General features: G+C 46.7%; 1 protein-coding gene across 6 annotated transcripts in view; it reads right to left on the bottom strand.

Moving 5' to 3' along the window:
• piezo1 (piezo-type mechanosensitive ion channel component 1) overlaps positions 1-20,800 on the bottom strand; it is a 359,497-nt gene that overhangs the window by 8,484 nt on the left and 330,213 nt on the right. For all 6 annotated transcript variants that reach the window (XM_038806434.1, XM_038806438.1, XM_038806437.1 and 3 more), the window contains 2 exons: positions 12,314-12,436; positions 7,526-7,605 (listed from right to left, as the gene is read on the bottom strand). In XM_038806434.1, coding sequence (XP_038662362.1) covers positions 7,526-7,605; positions 12,314-12,436 — 203 coding nt within the window. The remainder of the gene's footprint in view (positions 1-7,525; positions 7,606-12,313; positions 12,437-20,800) is intronic.

Raw genomic sequence — 20,800 nt, 5'->3', positions numbered from 1 at the left:
CCTGCTTACAATGGAAGTTATGCTGCCACAGGAAATACCATGCAGCAGGTTACTGGCACCCTGAAGCAATGATTCCATTGTCTGGACAATTGGGCAGAACCCAACAGGTCTCAGAAAAGTAGGTTAAGATTCATGGTGATCTACCGTATACTGCATAATCTCAGCATGATCAGAGGATAACCAGTCCAAAGATGTGCAGGTTAGGTGGATTGGCCATGATAAATTGCCCTTAGTGTCCAAACTTTCCCTTAGTGTTGGGTGCGGTTACTGGGTTATGGGGATAGGGTGGAGGTGTTGACCTTGGGTAGGGTGCTCTTTCCAAGAGCTGGTGCAGACTCGAAGGGCCGAATGGTCTCCTTCTGCACTGTAAATTCTATGATAATCTATGACCACCAGTTATGAGGAGAGTAGTTGAGGGGCACGAGAAGGAAAAGGAAACAATCTAGGCAGCTCCTGTCTGACCAGCTTTCCATGAGGAACTCCTCGGAGTACAATTCCAGTAACCACAACCCCAATTCCCAACTCACCAAAAATCCTGTCCTGCACCTTTCCTGTCATTAACAGAGCGCCTGTCGGCGTATGAGTACGGGGAAAAGGCGAGCAGGATGCTGGCACACCAGCTCCGTAAGCGAGATGCAGCCAGAGAGATTGGGGGAGTGAGAGAGAGGGGTGGGGATGTAGTGCAGAAGGGGCAAGAGGTGAATATGGTCTTTAGGGACTTCTATAGGGAATTGTATAGGTCTAAACCGCCGAAGAGGAGAGGGGAATGAAGAACTTTCTCGACAAATTGGGGTTCCCAAAGGTACAGGAGGAGCTGGTAGAAGGGTTGGGGGCGCCGATAGAGCTACAGGAGCTAATTAAAGGGATAGGCCAGATGCAGGCGGGGAAGGCGCCGGGGCCGGATGGGTTCCCGGTGGAGTTTTACAGGAAATTTGTGGACTTGGTGGGTCCAGTGCTGGTGCGAGCTTTTAATGAGGCGCGCGAGGGGGGGGGGGGGTTCTGCCCCCAACAATGTCGCAGGCCCTGATCTCCTTGATTTTGAAGCGGGACAAGGACCCGGTCCAGTGCGGGTCCTACAGGCCCATCTCCCTCCTGAATGTTGACGCCAAGCTGTTAGCAAAGGTCCTGGCAACCAGGATAGAGGACTGTGTGCCAGGGGTAGTCCATGAAGACCAGACGGGGTTCGTGAAGGGACGCCAACTTAACACAAATGTCCGGAGATTGTTAAATGTGATTATGATGCCAGCAGTGGAAGGGGAGGCGGAGATAGTGGTAGCGCTGGACGCGGAGAAGGCATTTGACAGGGTGGAGTGGGAATACTTGTGGGAGACGTTGGAAAGGTTTGGGTTTGGGGAGGGATTTATCAAGTGGGTAAAACTGCTCTATTCAGCTCCGATGGCAAGTGTGGTAACAAACGGGAGGAGGTCAGAATATTTTGGGCTCCATCGAGGTACTAGGCAGGGATGTCCCCTATCTCCCTTACTCTTTGCATTAGCGATTGAGCCGTTGGCGATGGCACTGAGGGGTTCAGGGGGGTGGAGAGGACTGACAAGGGGAGGGGAGGAACATCGGGTCTCGCTCTATGCGGATGATTTGTTGTTGTATGTGGCAGACCCGGAGGGGGGAATGCCGGAGGTAATGGGGATACTAGCGGAGTTCGGGGACTTTTCGGGATATAAATTAAATCTGGGGAAAAGTGAGGTCTTTGTAATACACCCGGGAGACCAAGGGGAGGGAATTGGGAGGCTCCCCTTCAAAAGAGCAGTTAAAAGTTTTAGGTATTTAGGGGTGCAGGTGGCAAAGAACTGGGGGACCCTCCACAAGTTGAACTTTTCCAGACTGGTGGAACAGATGGAGGAGGAGTTTAAGAGGTGGGACATGGTGCCGCTGTCGCTGGCAGGGAGGGTGCAGTCAGTTAAAATGACGGTCCTCCCGAGGTTCTTGTTTTTGTTCCAGTGTCTGCCCATCTTCCTCCCCAGGGCCTTTTTCAAGAAGGTAACGAGTAGTATCATGGGGTATGTGTGGGCACATGGCACCCCGAGAGTTAGAAGGGTCTTTTTGGAGCGGAGTAGGGATAGTGGAGGGCTGGCGTTACCCAACCTTTCAGGATATTACTGGGCGGCAAATACATCGATGGTACGAAAGTGGATGATGGAAGGGGAGGGGGCAGCCTGGAAGCGCATGGAGAGGGCGTCCTGCGGCAACATAAGCTTAGGGGCACTGGTAACGGCACCATGGCCGCTCCCTCCCACGAGGTATACCACGAGCCCGGTGGTGGCGGCCACCCTCAAGATCTGGGGGCAGTGGAGGCGACACAGGGGGGAAGTGGGAGGTCTGATAGGGGCACCACTAAGAGGGAACCACAGATTTGCGCCGGGAAACACAGGAGGGGGATTCCAGAGCTGGCAGAGGGCGGGTATTAGACAACTGAGGGACTTGTTTATAGAGGGGAGGTTTGCGAGCCTGGGAGAGCTGGAGGAGAAATTTGGGCTCCCCCCGGGGAACACGTTCAGGTACCTCCAAGTGAAGGCATTTGCCAGACGACAGGTAGCGGGGTTCCCCGCGCTCCCCGACAGGGGGGTGAGTGATAGGGTGCTATCAGGGGTCTGGGTCGGGGAGGGGAAGATCTCGGACATCTATAAGATTATGCAGGAGGTGGAGGAGGTACCAGTAGAGGAGCTGAAAGATAAGTGGGAGTTAGAGCTGGGGGAACAGATAGAGGACGGGACATGGGCAGACGCCCTGGAGAGGGTCAACTCGTCGTCGTCATGTGCGAGACTAAGTCTCATTCAATTTAAGGTACTGCATAGAGCCCACATGACGGGGACAAGGATGAGTCGGTTTTTCGGGGGTGAAGACAGGTGTATTAGATGTTCGGGAAGCCCTGCGAATCATGCACATATGTTTTGGGCATGTCCGGCACTGGAGGAGTTCTGGAAGGGGGTGGCAGGGACGGTGTCAAGAGTGGTGGGGTCCAGGGTCAAGCCAGGATGGGGACTTGCGATCTTCGGGGTTGGGGTGGAACCGGGGGTACAGGAGGCGAGGGAGGCTGGAATATTAGCCTTTGCGTCCTTGGTGGCTCGGAGGAGGATCCTGATTCAGTGGAGGGACGAAAGGCCTCCGAGTGTTAACACCTGGTTAAACGACATGGCAAACTTCATCCAATTGGAAAGGATCAAATTCGCCCTGAGAGGGTCGGTGCAGGGGTTTTTCAGGCGATGGCAACCCTTCCTAGACCTCTTGGATCAGAGATAGAAACTGAGGCCGTGACAGCAGCAACCCGGGGGGGGGGGGGGGGGGGGGGGGGGGGAGGGAGGGGGGGGGGGGGAGGGAGGGGGGGGGGGGAGGGAGGGGGGGGGGGAGGAGGGGGGGGGGGGGGAGGGGGGGACAAAGACGAAGGAAGTACGGTAGCGGTGGTGGCACGGGCAAGGCCTGCCCGAGGACGCTGCTAGAAATGATAAGTTGGTCTGACTGTCGGTTCGCCGGCGGGGGGGGGGGGGGGGGGGGGGGGGGGACTTTTTTCTTTTTCTTGTTAAGTAGGGGGGTTTGACTTTGTTTTGTTATAATTTAAATGTAAATGTAGGGGGGGTTAAAATGTTTGTATTTTGAAAAATTTCTTCAATAAAAATTATTTTTAAAAAAAACAGAGCGCCTGTTTAGCCACAACGTATAAGTAAAAGACACCACAGAATAAACACTCCTAACCAAATTTATAAATAAAATTATGCCATCTTGAATACAAATCAATAATCACCACTGTACATTCCCTTTGTGCCCGTCTTCCATGTGCCTTTCCCTGTCTTGTATTTCCCTTTACTACCACAGTGGCTGCAGCATGGAGGGTGAAAGGCCGCAGACTCGGAAAGAAGGAGATTGCAGATGGCCTTGGAGGACAATGCAAAGCAGCTGTGGGCCGAGAAAGCCCAGTTTAGGACTGTACCACGTCAGCATGGCAGCAATAGTCTGGAATGTGACAGGAAACAGCAAGAGCACCGGCAGAGCGACGGTTCAGGATGACGAATTATGGCAGCAGTGTGAGTTTTCATGGCAACATGCAGACAATTGGGTGGCTGCTGCTGCTTGTGCTACAACAGAAGCTGTGAGATCAGCTGCCACACACGTCATTTTGTGAAAAACGTTGGCCACCATTTCCATGCTGAAAAGAAGGGGCTCCAGGCTCTGCAAAGTCCTGTTGTCACGTTGGTGCCTATTTCCTCCACGTTCCTTGTAACACTGACCACAGACATTTTGGTGAGTTTGCCAATTTTTTTCTGCATCCCAATGAACCTTTTCTGGAGGATGCTCCAACAAAGTTCTTCATCTGCGGTGGACCTCTTGTGGTATCTTACCACCCCCCAACAACCCGGCAAGCTGGTACCAGTGATATCCTTTTCCCTTGCGTTGGCTGCAAGTCATTCATTCACAATGTCTCACCATGCACAGATTTCAGCTCTACGCTATCCTGTTATGCAGGATATCAGTATCTGAGCTGGTGACTGTTAAGAATGAAATCGAGTGATGGTGGCCCTTCACTGTCTTTACAGTTCCTCCTCTACCATGTCAGATTGGGTAACTAAAAGGATAAAGGCACATGGGTAAAGATGTGTTTCGGTGGCGAGCAAAAGTAATAGATGCATGTGTACACTATTTGTAGTTTGTAAATCAGAAGAGATTGTGCAATCAGGGGGAAGGGAGATACGAGGTGGAGGATTCGAGATGAGGAGTCTTTCATCGTCAATGTGTTCAGCCCTACCACTGGCTACAGCTTCAGCAGTTAACTTTCCAATAATGTATTTTCCATGGGAATCAGGATCATGGCATTCACCTTTGGTTAGCTGCTGAAGCCTTCAGTTGTATATCACCTAGTGCTGCAAGAAAGAGGGAAGTGCATGGTGAGTGTTATGTAATCTGCTTGGCTGATGTGGGCGCCATGGTCGAATAGATGACAGTATGTGCAAACTATGTGTATGAGACTTGAAGTAGTGTTAAGTGTGCGAGGGTACAGTAAAGTATATGAATGTCAGGTATGTGCCCTAACTGATAGAGGCTGTTGATAGGTAAGTTATAGGGTTGCGGTGAATTTTTTAAAAACTCATTTACAGGATGGGCATCGCTGCGTGGGCGAGCATTTATTGCCCATCCCTAGTTGCCCTTCAGAAGGTGGTGGTGAGTTGCCTTCTTGAACCGCTGCAGTCCTTGAGGTGTAGGTACGCCCACTGTGCTGTTAGGGAGGGAGTACCAGGATTTTGCCCCAGTGACAGTGAAGGAACGGCGATATATTTCCAAGTCAGGGTGGTTAGTGACTTGGAGGAGAGCCTCCAGGTGGTGGGGTTTCCAAGGTATCTGCTCCTCTTGTCCTTCTAGATGGTAGTGGTCGTGGGTTTGGAAGGTGCTGTCTAAGGAACCTTGGTGAGTTACTGCACTGTGTCTTGTAGATGGTACACACGGCTGCCACTGTTTGTCATTGGTGGAGGGTTTGAATGTTTGTGGAAGGGAGAGCAATCAATCAAGCTGCTTTGTCCTGGATGATGTTGAGCCTCTTGAGTGTTGTTGGAGCTACACTTCCAGGCAAGTGGAGAGTATTCCATTACACTCCTGACTTGTGCTTTGTAGATGGTGGTCAGGCTTTGGCAGGGTCAGGCAGTGAGTTACTTGCTGTAGGATTCCTATGACCTGCCCTGGTAACCACAGTATTAATATGACCAGTCCAGTTCAGTTTCTGATCAATGGTAACCCCAGGATGTTGTTTGTGGGGGATTCAGTGATGATAATGTCATTGAATGTCAAGGGGCGATGGTTAGATCCTCTTTTGTAGGAGATGGTCATTGTCTTGCACTTGTTGGCACAAATGTAACTTGCCACTTGTCAGCCCAGGCCTGGATATTGTCCAGGTCTTGCTGCATTTGGACATGGACTGCTTCATTACCTGAGGAGTCGCAAATGGTGCTGAACATTGTGCAGTCATCCACAAACATCCCACCTCTGACCTGATGATGGAAGGGAGGTCATTGATGAAGCAGCTGAAGATGGTTGGGCCTAGGATACTGCCGTGAGGAACCCGCAGTGATGTCCTGGAGCTGAGATCACTGACCTCCAACCACCACAACCATCTTCCTTTGTGCCAGGTATGACTCCAGCCAGCGGAGTGTTTTCCCCTGATTCCCATTGACTCAAGTTTAACTGGGGCTCCTTGATGCCATACTTAGTCAAATGCTGCCTTGATGTCAAGGGAAGTCACTCTCACCTCACCTCTGACATTCAGCTCTTTGTCCATGTGTGAACCAAGGCTGTAATATCAGAAGCTGAATGACCCTGGCGGAACCCAAACTGAGCTCCCATGAACATGTTATTGTTGAGTACGTGCTGCTTGTTAGCATGGTTGATGACTCCTTTCATCAGGTTGCTAATGATGGAGAGGGTCTAATAGAGTGGTAATTGGCTGGGTTGCATTTGTCCTGTTTCTTGTGTACGAACATACCTGGGCTATTTTCCACATTGCCGGATAGATGCCAATGTTGTAGCTGAATGGATCATTTTCAGATGCTAGTCATGCAGTTAGTAATCTATTCATTTGAAGGTACATTCAGTGGCTTGATCACTCATATAAGGTTATTCAACCTCCAGCGACACTGCATCCAGGTCCTCAGGGCTTGACTCCAGTCATTGTTATCTGTTCCATTACCTTCTAAGCATGTAGCTGGGAGACCTCAAGGTCCCCTGTAGATACAGGATGTCTCTCCTCCTTCTCACCTGTACACAGGGCCTCCAGTTTAGCATTCAACAATCTTGGAGCCCACTCTCTCTCATACTTTGCCATTATTCAATGTTTCACAGGTTCAATTCACTTGCTGCACAGCAGCCAAAATGGGTATCTGCTTTAAGAGGTTCAAGTTAGCTTTAAGTGGTGCAAGACAGACACAATATTGGCCGCTGCTCAGGCACCATCCAATCAGGAATGGCATTTAGTGTTGGCTGGATGCTGAAATCGAAGACAGCACGAAGTTAGCATGCTGCCTGCATTGGAACCAACAGACATGAGTTAATCGCACATCACAAGCTCAACATCTGTTTTGGAGGCTTTTGGATTGAGCACCCTTGACGTCTCCCCTGTTTCAGCATGATGTACCGTGTTCACTCAAGGGCAACATTTAAGTCTTACATATTTTTGGTGATCAGATGGACAGAGTTTTGAAACTGCCCAATACCAGGGTAAAATAAAAACATTAAGAACTTATGGATGGATTAAATATGTTCAAACATTTGTTCCACAGTGGCAACAACTTTCCACAGGAATTTGTTTAATCTTTCAAGGAATCAAAACTATGGAAAATGAGCACAGCAACAGTGGAGAATCAGACAAGATTATCCAGGCTGCATTACAGCAAAGAGAAACTAAGGTCTTTCAGTGAAAAAAATCAGTACGCAAGGTGAATTTCCTCATGTAATCCTTTGTTGTCGGTAAATATTCTACTTTATCATTTTAAATAAAGAGGAGGTTTCCCACAAGGTAAATAGGTAATTCTACCTGGATACATCTGATCGACAGGTTTAGCATCCGGACCGTTTGGAGCTTTAATGTACTTTGGCAGCATGTGCGAAATTAATCTGTAAATAAAAGTCACAGAAAACATCAAATCAAGACATTCTGTTTGATCGACAGGGGCAATCCTGCAATCCAGCGTCTTTAGTGAGCAGTAACAATAGCGAGCATATCATGGGGAATCCTGGGTATGCACCCAGTGATTTTCCACCCACTAAAACTCATGAATGGAAAGTCACATATTTTACATTCACAATGCACTACCTGTGGGCATGTGTGAAAACGGTAATGCCAGAATGCATAACCATGGGCGGGATTTACTGGCTGCTACCGGTGGGAAATTCCGGTCCCCTGCCAGCTCACGGGTTTCCCAGCGACGAGGTGTGCTGTCACCGGGAAATCCCATTGACACTGGCTGGGTCAGTAGATCCCGCTGGCGGGCCACCTCTGCCGCCAAGAAACACACGATGGGGTGGTCGGTAAATCCCGCCCCATATTTCCAGCATTTTCTATTGCCAAAATCACTATTATATATTAAAGTTAAATCTAATAGCAATTAATGTAACAAAGGATGTTCTGTCATGCCTCTTTAATTCTTTTAGTATGGTTTCCAAGCTCCACACTCAATCCAGCATTCTCTAATCTGCCATGAATAGAACAACTTTGGTTAATAGTTCCTGTACTGTCTATGCTTGCCTATTGCAGGACTCAAATTCATGATATCATTATTAAAGGGATCACAAGAATGATAACCATACGGCACTGAGATTATTTTTATTTGCTGCATTTCAAACCAGCGTACTTTATTAATTTGAAGATTTAATAATCACTATTATTGCATGAAATAAAAATAAGTACATTTTTTATAGCTGATTCCAAAGATACTACAATATAGTGATGGTTCATTGATCTACATAACCCTACTTGATACTACTGCAATAATTAGTATTAAAATAATGGTTTGGCAGTACAGAACCTGACTAATGCTGTAAAAAGAGACCCGCCATCAAAGCTTTTCATCTTGCACTCATCAGGTAGAATTCGTAAGAATGCCAATTGTAAAGGGGACCGAATTCTGTACTGCATGGAAAAGGAGTGTTGATTAGTTTGCATGCGGACTCTGGTAACGGGATTGCCATAAAGAATGCACCAGGGAGTAATTAATTGGGGTACTTTTGCTTAAATTCAATCCAGGCAGGTTGAATGATTGGTTAAGGCATTGATTGCCTAGGGAATGAACCAAGGAATGGCTGTACTACATATTTCTTAAGTTGAAAAAGGCACAATGCATGGACATAACTGCAAAGGACAAGTATTAGTGCAAATGTTTGTATTAGTGTTATTATTGCTCTAACTATTAGTCTGCTGGATTCCACACTTGCACTTATGCTATATGGTTAATTTTAACAATATTTTCAACTATATTATGGCTTTCACTTTGAAAGGGAAGATGGTTGTACAGTTGGTTAGTGATTGCTTGAAGTATTTCCTTTGAAAGAATTTGGATGATCATATTTGGGATTCATTCAATGTTTTTCAGATTATTCCTTTGCAGATTACAAAAGATCAGCTTCACACACAAAGCAGGTAAACTCTTTTAGAACATAGAACATAGAACGATACAGCGCAGTACAGGCCCTTCGGCCCACGATGTTGCACCGACATGGGAAGTCAAAACTAAAGGCTATCTAACCTAATCTATGCCATTATCATCCATATGCTTATCCAATAAACTTTTAAATGCCCTCAATGTTGGCGAATTCACTACTGTTGCAGGTAGGGCATTCCACGGCCTCACCACTCTGCGTAAAAAACCTACCTCTGACGTCTGTCCTATATCTATTACCCCTCAATTTAAGGCTATGTCCCCTCGTGCTAGCCACCTCCATCCGCGGGAGAAGGCTCTCACTGTCCACCCTATCTAACCCTCTGATCATTTTGTATGCCTCTATTAAGTCACCTCTTAACCTTCTTCTCTTTAACGAAAACAACCTCAAGTCCATCAGCCTTTCCTCATAAGATTTTCCCTCCATACCAGGCAACATCCTGGTAAATCTCCTCTGCACCCGTTCCAAAGCTTCCACGTCCTTCCTATAATGAGGCGACCAGAACTGTACGCAATACTCCAAATGCGGCCGTACTAGAGTTTTGTACAACTGCAACATGACCTCATGGCTCCGGAACTCAATCCCTCTACCAATAAAGGCCAACACACCATAGGCCTTCTTCACAACCCTCTCAACCTGGGTGACAACTTTCAGGGATCTATGTACATGGACACCGAGATCCCTCTGCTCATCCACACTACCAAGAATTTTACCATTAGCCAAATATTCCACATTCCTGTTATTCTTTCCAAAGTGAATCACCTCACACTTCTCCACATTAAACTCCATTTGCCACCTCTCAGCCCAGCTCTGCAGCTTATCTATGTCCCTCTGTAACCTACAACATCCTTCCACACTGTCTACAACTCCACCGACTTTAGTGTCGTCTGCAAATTTACTCACCCAACCTTCTGTGCCCTCCTCTAGGTCATTTATAAAAATGACAAACAGCAACGGCCCCAGAACAGATCCTTGTGGTACGCCACTCGTAACTGAACTCCATTCTGAACATTTGCCATCAACCACCACCCTCTGTCTTCTTTCAACTAGCCAATTTCTGATCCACATCTCTAAATCACCCTCAATCCCCAGCCTCCGTATTTTCTGCAATAGCCGACCATGGGGAACCTTATCAAACGCTTTACTGAAATCCATATACACCACATCAACTGCTCTACCCTCGTCTACCTGTTCAGTCACCTTCTCAAAGAACTCAATAAGGTTTGTGAGGCATGACCTACCCTTCACAAAACCATGCTGACTATCCCTAATCATGTTATTCCTATCTAGATGATTATAAATCGTATCTCTTATAATCCTCTCCAAGATTTTACCCACAACAGACGTGAGGCTCACCGGCCTATAGTTACCGGGGTTATCTCTACTCCCCTTCTTGAACAAAGGGACCACATTTGCTATCCTCCAGTCCTCTGGCACTATTCCTGTAGCCAATGATGACCTAAAAATCAAAGCCAAAGGCTCAGCAATCTCTTCCCTGGCTTCCCAGAGAATCCTAGGATAAATCCCATCAGGCCCCGGGGACTTATCTATTTTCACCTTGTCCAGAATTGCCAACACTTCTTCCCTACGCACCTCCATGCCATCTATTCTAATAGCCTGGGTCTCAGCATTCTCCTCCACAACATTATCTTTTTCCTGAGTGAATACTGACGAAAAGTATTCATTTAGTATCTCGCTTATCTCCTCAGCCTCCACACACAACTTCCCACCACTGTCCTTGACTGGCCCTACTCTTGCCCTAGTCATTCTTTTATTCCTGACATACCTATAGAAAGCTTTTGGGTTTTCCTTGATCCTACCTGCCAAAGACTTCTCATGTCCCCTCCTTGCTCGTCTTAGCTCTCTCTTCAGATCCTTCCTCGCTTCCTTGTAACTATTAAGCGCCCCAACTGAAACTTCACGCCTCATCTTCACATAGGCCTCCTTCTTCCTCTTAACAAGAGATTCCACTTTGGTAAACCACGGTTCCCTCACTCGACCCCTTCCTCCCTGCCTGACTGGTACGTACTTATCAAGAACACGCAATAGCTGTTCCTTGAACAAGCTCCACATATCCAGTGTGCCCAACCCTTGCAGCCTACTTCTCGAACCTACACATCCTAAGTCATGTCTAATGGCATCATAATTGCCCTTCCCCCAGCTATAACTCTTGCCCTGCGGGGTATACTTATCCCTTTCCATCACTAACGTAAAGGTCACCGAATTGTGGTCACTGTTTCCAAAGTGCTCACCTACCTCCAGATCTAACACCTGGCCTGGTTCATTACCCAAAACCAAATCCAATGTGGCCTCGCCTCTTGTTGGCCTGTCAACATATTGTGTCAGGAAACCCTCCTGCACACATTGTACAAAGAACGACCCATCTAATGTACTCAAACTATATCTTTTCCAGTCAATATTTGGAAAGTTAAAGTCTCCCATAACAACTACCCTGTTACTTTCGCTCTTTTCCAGAATCATCTTCGCCATCCTTTCCTCTACATCCCTAGAACTATTAGGTGGCCTATAGAAAATTCCCAACAGGGTGACCTCTCCTTTCCTGTTTCTAACCTCAGCCCATACTACCTCGGAAGAAGAGTCCCCATCTAGCGTCCTTTCCGCCACCGTAATATTGTCCTTGACTAGCAGCGCCACACCTCCCCCTCTTTTGCCCCCTTCTTTGAGCTTACTAAAACACCTAAACCCCGGAACCTGCAACAACCATTCCTGTCCCTGCTCTATCCATGTCTCTGAAATGGCCACAACATCGAAGTCCCAGGTACCAACCCATGCTGCCAGTTCCCCTACCTTATTCGTATACTCCTGGCATTGAAGTAGACACACTTCAAACCACCTACCTGAACACTGGCACCCTCCTGCGAAGTCAAATCTGTGCTCCTGACCTCTATACTCTCAATCTCCCGTAACCCAAAACTACAATCCAGGTTCTTTCTGTTAGACACATTAGGCCACACATGTTAAACACCTTAGTAAACGTATGAGACCTAATCTCTCATGAATTTACAAATGTTCTCCAAAGGACCTTTCTGTAAGCGTGTGAGAAGCCAACATTACTTCTACACAGGCGAGCATTAAGACCAGTTTAATTCTGAGGTAACAGTGGCATTATTCAGTACTCAGATCAATAAAATAAATAAAGACATACACTGGCTCCTTCCGGGTCCCCAGAAGAAGATCTGCTAATTGTTTCCGCACAGGATTATTTGGTTCCAAGTTGATGGTGTGCTTCTCAGATGCATGTTCATGTACTCCACCTAGACTGAGATCCCTGCAGACATAAAGTTATTAAATGATGTCCTAATTGAATTATGGACGAATCACAGGAATCTTTCCATTCATTTAACACTGTTATTATTAACATCACTCTTTAATCAAATTGAACAACCTCCAAAATAACTCAAAACCACACACATTTTAATATTATACAGGACAGGAGTCGTTGAGGACTTCAACTAGCCAAATATCAATTGAGGTCCCAACAGTGTGAAGGGCAGAGAGGGGGCAAAAATCTTGAACGATATTTAAGAAACCTTTTTTTAGTTAACACATAACAAACCCACGAGAGGCGGTGTAATTCTAGATTTAGTCTAGATTAAACTGGACAAGTGGATGAAGTAGCAGTGTGGGATAGTGACCATAACATAGTTAGATTTAGCATTATTATGAAAAAGGACAAAGACAGAACAGAAGTAAGATTCTAAATTGGGGTTCAACAAGTGTTACAAAGCTGAGAATTGAGCTGGCAAGAATGGACTCAATACAGCTTTTTGAAGAAGGCACTCAAAGGCAAAATTCTACGGGCACAATTTCCCGGCAAAGAAAAAGGGCGGTACTGTCAAATCTAAGGCCCTCTGGTTATCCAGATACATGGTGGCCAAGATAAAGCAGAAAAAGAAAGCTACGACATGGTAGCACAGTGGTTAGCACAGTTGCTTCACAGCTCCAGGGTCCCAGGTTCAAATCCTGGCTTGGGTCACTATCTGTGCGGAGCCTACACGTTCTCCCTGCGTCTGCGTGGGTTTCCTCCGGGTGCTCCAGTTTCCTCATACAATCCAAAGACGTGCAGGTTAGGTGGATTGGCCATGCTAAATTGCCCTGAGTGTCCAAAAAGGTTAGATAAGGTTACTGGTTCATGTGGATATGTTGGAGGTGTGGGCTTAAATGAGGTGCTCTTTCAAGGGCCGGTGCAGACTCGATGGGCTGAATAGCCTCCTTCTGCACTGTAAATTCTATGATCTATGACAGTCACAAAAAAAATAATACTGTAGAAAGCCTAGATGAGTATAGAAAGTACAGGGCTAAAGTAAAAATGGAAATTAGGAAAGTAAAAAGAGGATACGAGAAAATATTGGCAGGTAAAATCAAAGATAATGATTAGGGGAATAGATAGGAGATTCTGTGGTCGCGAGCGAGACTCCCGGAAGGTATGTTACCTCCTGGGTGCCAGGGCCAGGGATGTCTCGGATCGTGTCTTCAGGATCCTGAAGGGGGAGGGTGAGCAGCCAGAAGTCGTGGTGCACATTGGTACCAATGACGTAGGTAGGAAATGTTCCTCATCCCCATTCTCCTGCCTTCTCTTCATAACCCCTGATCCCCTGATATCAATCAAGACATCCCCTTATTTTTTTGGAATCAAAATAGCTTTTTGTCACAAGTGGGCTTCAAACAAAGTTACTGTGAAAAGCCCCTAGTCCCCACATTCAGGCGCCTGTTTGGGGAGGCTGGTATGGGAATTGAACCCGCGCTGCTGTCCTTGGTCTGCTTTACAAGCCAGCTATTTAGCCCCCTGTGCTAAACCAGCCAAATTTAGAGTACCCAATTCATTTTTCCCAATTAAGGGGAAATTTAGTGTGGCCAATCAATCTACCCTACCCATCTTTGGGTTGTGGGGCTGAGACCCACGCAGACACGGGGAGAATGTGCGGTAGCCCTATTTTATGCCATTATGTTGAAGGACTATCTGGACGTGCCTTCTACACAGGCATTTAATATTTTAGACATCTCGAGGAGGAGTTTCCTGTCAAAACTGCAGAGATTTAACCTCTCCAATCTTACATCTTAGCTCGTCACATTTGGGATTGGTTGTATTGCTCTTCTCTGAACAGTCCTGAATTGCAGATATTGTAGGTATTTACTGTGGCCTAGTGGTCAGAACTGAACAGAATGCTGCAGTTCTGCCCTGTCCAGGGTATCTGGAGCGTAGCATAAATTTAGAGATTCTTACTTTCGCTTTTAGAATGGCTCTACCATTCTTTAATTCCAGTAGAAAGCAGAATCTGGGCTATGAAGTTATAGTTTTGTTTCTGACTCATACTTCCTGTCAGTATAGCTTCCAACTCGAAGCACCGGGTTGTGGAATTACCCATTTTATAATCCAGTATTCCCTTAGGAGAGCTAAGGGAGGGCATGAAAAATCTTTGGCAGGTAGGATCAAGGAAAACCCCAAGGCCTTTTACACATATGTGAGAAATATGAGAATGACTAGAGCGAGGGTAGGTCCGATCAAGGACAGTAGCGGGAGATTGTGTATTAAGTCTGAAGAGATAGGAGAGGTCTTGAACAAGTATTTTTCTTTAGTATTTACAAACGAGAGGGGCCATATTGTTGGAGAGGACAGTGTGAAACAGACTGATAAGCTCGAGGGGATACTTGTTAGGAAGGAAGATGTGTTGGGCATTTTGAAAAACTTGAGGACAGACAAGTCCCCCGAGCCTGACGGGATATATCCAAGGATTCTATGGGAAGCAAGAAATGAAATTGCAGAGCAGTTGGCAATGATCTTTTCGCCCTCACTGTCAACAGGGGTGGCACCAGGGGATTGGAGAGGTGAATGTCGTGCCCCTGTTCAAAAAAGGAATAGGGATAATCCTGGGAATTACAGGCCAGTTAGTCTTACTTCGGTGGTAGGCAAAGTAATGGAAAGGGTACTGAGGGATAGGATTTCTGAGCATCTGGAAAGACACTGCTTGATTAGGGATAGTCAGCACGGATTTGTTAGGGGTAGGTCTTGCCTTACAAGTCTTATTGACTTCTTTGAGGAGGTGACTAAGCATGTGGATGAAGGTAAAGCAGTGGATGTAGTGTACATGGATTTTAGTAAGGCATTTGATAAGGTTCCCCATGGTAGGCTTATGCAGAAAGTAAGGAGGCATGGGATAGTAGGAAAGTGGGAAATTTGGCCAGTTGGATAACAAACTGGCTAACCAATAGAAGTCAGAGAGTGGTGGTGGATGGCAAATATTCAGCCTGGAGCCCAGTTACCAGTGGCGTAGCACAGGGATCCGTTCTGGGTCCTCTGCTGTTTGTGATTTTCATGAATCACTTGGATGAGGGAGTTGAAGGGTGGGTCAGTAAATTTGCAGATGATACGAAGATTGATGGAGTTGTGGATAGTGAGGAGGGCTGTTGTCGGCTGCAAAGAGACATAGATAGGATGCAGAGCTGGGCTGAGAAGTGGCAGATGGAGTTTAACCCTGAGAAGTGTGAGGTTGTCCATTTTGGAAGGACAAATATGAATGCGGAATACAGGGTTAACGGTAGGGTTCTTGGCAATGTAGAGGAGCAGAGAGATCTTGGGGTCTATGTTCATAGATCTTTGAAAGTTGCCATTCAAGTGGATAGAGCTGTGAAGAAGGCCTATGGTGTGCTAGCGTTCATTAGCAGATGGATTGAGTTTAAGAGCCGTGAAGTGATGATGCAGCTGTACAAAACCTTGGTAAGGCCACATTTGGAGTAGTGTGTGCGGTTCTGGTCACCTCATTTTAGGAAGGATGTGGAAGCTTTGGAAAAGGTGCAAAAGAGATTTACCAGGATGTTGCCTGGAGTGGAGAGTAGGTCTTGCGAGGAAAGGTTGAGGGTGCTAGGCCTTTTCTCATTAGAACGGAGAAGGATGAGGTGTGACTTGATAGAGGTTTATAAGATGATCAGGGGTACAGATAGAGTGGGCAGTCAGAGACTTTTTCCCCAGGTGGAACAAACCATTACAAGGGGACATAAATTTAAGGTGAATGATGGAAGATATAGGGGGGGATGTCAGAGGTAGGTTCTTTACTCAGAGAGTAGTGGGGGCATGGAATGCACTGCCTGTGGAAGTAGTTGAGTCGGAAACATTAGGGACCTTCAAGCGGCCATTGGATAGGTACATGGATTATGGTAGAATAATGGAGTGTAGATTAGTTTGTTCTTAAGGGTAGCATGGTAGCATTGTGGATAGCACAATTGCTTCACAGCTCCAGGGTCGCAAGTTTCGATTCTGGCTTGGGTCACTGTCTGTGTGGAGTCTGCACATCCTCCCCGTGTGCGTGGGTTTCCTCCGGGTGCTCCGGTTTCCTCCCACAGTCCAAAGATGTGCAGGTTGGGTGGATTGGCCATGATAAATTGCCCTTAGTGTCCAAAATTCTATGATAATCTATGATTAACCTAGGACAAAAGTTCGGCACAACATTGTGGGCCGAAGGACCTGTTCTGTGCTGTATTTCTCTATGTTCTATAATCCTAAAGTGTTTTACCAATATATGAAGAGCAAGGGAATAAATAAAGAAAAGATATGACCTATCAGAGATGTACATGGTAACTTGTAGGTTGATTCAGAAGATGTGGGCAGGGTTCTCGAGGAGTACTTTTCATCTGTCTTCACTAAGGAGAGGGATGATTCAGACACTCAAGTTAAACGAGGATGAGTGTGAAATATTAGATACAATAGAATGGTGAGAAAGGAAATACTGAAGGGAATGACATCCTTGAAAGTGGATAAATGACCAGGGTTTGATGAATTGCATCCCAGGCTGTTGAAGGAAGCCAGGGAGGAAATGGTGGATGCTCGGAGGATCATTTTCCAATCCTCACCAGATACAGGCCTGCCCCAAAGGGTTGGAGGTCTCCGAATGCTGTACCATTAATTAAAAAGGGTACAAGGGATAGGTCAGAAAACTATAGTCTGGTCAGTCTGAATTCAGCAGTGGCAAAATTGTTGGAAACAATTCTGAGACACAGGATAAACTATCACTTTGAAAAGCACAGACTGATCAGGGATTTTTAGCATGGTTTTGTTGGGGGAAGACCATGCCTTACTAACTTAATAGAATATTTTGAGGAAGTAACAAGGAGGATTGGTGAGGGTAGTGCAGTGGATATTGTCTACATGATTTCAGTGAGGCATTTGACAAGGTCATACATGTCACACTGGTCAGAAAAGTGAGATCTCATAGGATACAGGGGAAGGTGACAGGTTGGCTCAGTGAAAGGAAACAAAGGGTAATAGTTGATGGGTATTTATACAAGTGGAAAACAGTTTCCAGTGATGCTCTACAGGGCTCAGTGTTGGGGGCTCTTGATGTTTATTTTCTATATTAACGATTTAGACTTAAATGTGGACGTCATGATAGAGAAATTTTAAAATGGCACATAAATTGGCCATGTAGTTGATAGTGAAGAAAATAGTCGCAAATAGAATTCAATCCAGAAAAGTGTGGGGTAATGCATCTCGGGAGGGCAAACAAAGCAAAGAAATTAGCAAAAAACAGGGGCAACATGGTGGCACTGTGGTTAGCACTGCTACCTCTCAGCACCAGTGATCTGGGTTCAATTCCGGCCTTGGGTGACTGTCTGTGTGGAGTTTGCAATTTCTCCCCATATCTATGTGGGTTTCTTCCCACAGTCCAAAGATGTGCAGGCTAGGTGGATTGGCCATGCTAAATTGCCCCTTGGTGTCCAAAAGGATAGGTTGCAAGTAGGTATTCAGGGAGCCCGGTGGTGCACAGTGAAGATATGGAATCAGTTGAGGAGGCATTTTAGGGTGGAAGGGATGTTGGTGCCAACGCCACTGTGTGAGAATCATGAGATTGAGCAGAGAGGGATGGATAGTGTATATAGGAAGTGGAGGGAAGTGGGGCTGGTCAAGGGGAGGGATCTGTATTTGGAGGAAGGGTCTGGAGGAGCTAAAGGAGAGTGTAGAGCTGCCGAGGGAGAGTGAGTTCAGCTATCTACAGGTTAGGGACTTTGCACAAAAGGTCTGGAGGGGGTTCTCTAGATTGCCGGGATACACCCTGCTGAAGCGATTGCTGCTCCGGGATGTGGAAGGGGAGGGAAGAATTGGGGATATATACAAGTGGCTGGGGGAGCAGGGAGGCGAGCGGGTGGTGAAGATCAAGGAGGAATGGGAAGCGGAGTTGGGAGGGGAGATCAATTGGGGAGTATGGAGTGAGGCACTGCATAGGTTAAACGGGACCTCCTCATTTGCAAGGATGAACCTGATACAGTTTAAGGTGGTGCACAGCGTGCATATATCTCGGGCAAGAACGAGTGGGTTCTTTCAGGGGGTAGTAGATGAGTGTGAGAGGTGTGGGCGGGGGCGAGCGAATCACGCGCATGTGTTTTGGCGTTGCAAAAAATTGGGAAGATTCTGGGCGGGAGAGTTTGCAGTCTTAGCCAGGAGAGTGGAGGAGGAGGTGGACCCGGACCCTTTGGTGGCGAAATTTGGGATCTCAGAATCTGGAGCCAGCAGCACAGGTGGCACAGTGGTTAGCACTGCCGAGGACCCAGGTTCAGTACTGGTTCTGGGTCACTGTCCATGTGGAGTTTGCATATTCTCCTCGTGTTTGCCTGAGTTTCGCCCCCCACAACCCAAAGATGTGCAGGGTAGCTGGATTGGCCACGCTAAATTTCCCCTTAATTGGAAAAAATGAATTGGGTACTCTAAATTTATTTTTAAAAATGAGAAGCCGGAGCTCATGGAGAGGAGGAAGGCCGATGTCATGGCCTTTGCCTCTCTGATTGCACGGCGGCGGATTTTGCTGGAGTGGCGGTTGGCATCGCCACCGGGGGTAGCGGCCTGGTTGGGTGACCTGTACGGCTTCCTGCGATTAGAGAAGGTAAAGTATGAGTTAAGGGGCTCTTCAGGGGGATTTGAGGACAGGGGGGGGGATGTTTGTGACTGTGTTTGAGGGGCAGTTTGTCGTGGGGGAGGGGTGTGAAAAGGGGAAAATTCTGTATAGTTGATTGTAAGGAGTATGTTTCCCAGGGTGTTTGTTCGCTGTAACCTGTTTTGATACATGTTTGTAATAAAATACATTTTTTAAAAACCCCAAAAGGTTAGGTTTGGATAATGGGATAGGGTGGCGACTCTTTCGGAGAGTCAGTGCGGACTTGATGGGCCAAGTGGCCCCCTTCTGCACTGTGGGGATTCTATGTGATATTGGGAGGGTTTGAGAAAGTGAGAGTACATGTCCACAGGTCCTTGAAGGTGGCAGGACAGGTGGCCAAGAAAGCATATAGAATTCTGCCACATGCCTCAATGACTACCGACCGGTGGCCCTGATATCTATCATTATGAAGTGCTTTGAGCGGTTAGTCATGAGAGACATCAACTCCAACCTTTCAGATTGCCTAGATCCACTGCATTTCACCTACCGCCACAACCAATCCACAATAGATGCTATCTCCCTGGCCCTACACTCAACCCTTGAGCATCTCAACAAGGGCAGGTAGGTCAGTTTCCTATTCATTGATTACAGCTCCACCTTCAACACTGTAATCCCAGCCAAGCTCATTATCAAAACTCCAAAACTTAGGACTTGGCTCCTTCCTCTGTAACTGGATCCTCAACTTCCTGACCCACAGACTGCAATCTGCAAGGATAAACTACACCTCCTCCACTATAGTCCTCAATACCGGGATCCTGCAAGCCCCTATTATATTCCTTATACGCACATGACACCAACTCTATCTGCAAGTTTGCTGATGGCATAACCTTAGTGGGTAGGATCTCAAACAACGAGTCAGAATACAGGAGGGAGCTGGAGAACTTAGCGGCATGGTGCAATGACAACAATTTCTCCCTTAATGTCAGCAAAACTAAGGTCATCAACATCAAGAAGCACGCCCCTGTCTATGTCAATGGTGCTGAGGTGGAGATGGTGGACAGCTTTAAATTCCTTGGTGTAAACATTACCAACAACCTGTCCTAGTCCATCCATGTCCATACTACGACTAAGAAAGCACAACTGCGCCTACATTTCTCAGGAAACGAAGGAAATTCGGCATGCCCACAACGACTCTTATTAATTTCTATTAATGTGCTATAGAAAGCATCCCATCTGGCTGCATCACAGCCTGGATATGGCAACTGCTCAGCTCAAGACCATAAGAAACTCCAGAGGGTCGTGAACACAGCCCAGCCCATCATGCGAGCCCACCTGCCATCCATTGACTCTGTCTACACCTCTCGCTGCCTTGGGAAAGCGGGCAGCACAATCAAAGACCCCTACCACCCAGGTTATTCTCTTGTCCAACCTCTTCCATTGGCAAAAGATACTTCAGTTTGAGAACACGCATCAATAGATTCAAAGACATCTTGTCCCCGCTATTACCGACTCCTGAATGACCCTCTTATGGACTGAACTGATCTTATGGACTGAACTGATCTTTCTAAGCATCTTTTCTACAGTTGCAGTTGCAGCACTAGATACCGTATGCTTCACCCGCTGTCTCTGTTTATGTGTTTTCATTATGTCTCCTCATGTATTTATTGTATGTTCTATATTTTAGTTGAGGCTGAAATGCTCAATTCATTTTAAAATGTCTGGATCGGTATGTGAAGTGCTGTCACCTGCAAGGTTGTAGACCAGGTGCTGGA

This window comes from Scyliorhinus canicula, chromosome 9 (assembly GCF_902713615.1).
Source record: "Scyliorhinus canicula chromosome 9, sScyCan1.1, whole genome shotgun sequence".
Lineage (NCBI taxonomy): Eukaryota > Metazoa > Chordata > Chondrichthyes > Carcharhiniformes > Scyliorhinidae > Scyliorhinus > Scyliorhinus canicula.
This window is presented reverse-complemented; position numbering and strand designations above follow the sequence as displayed.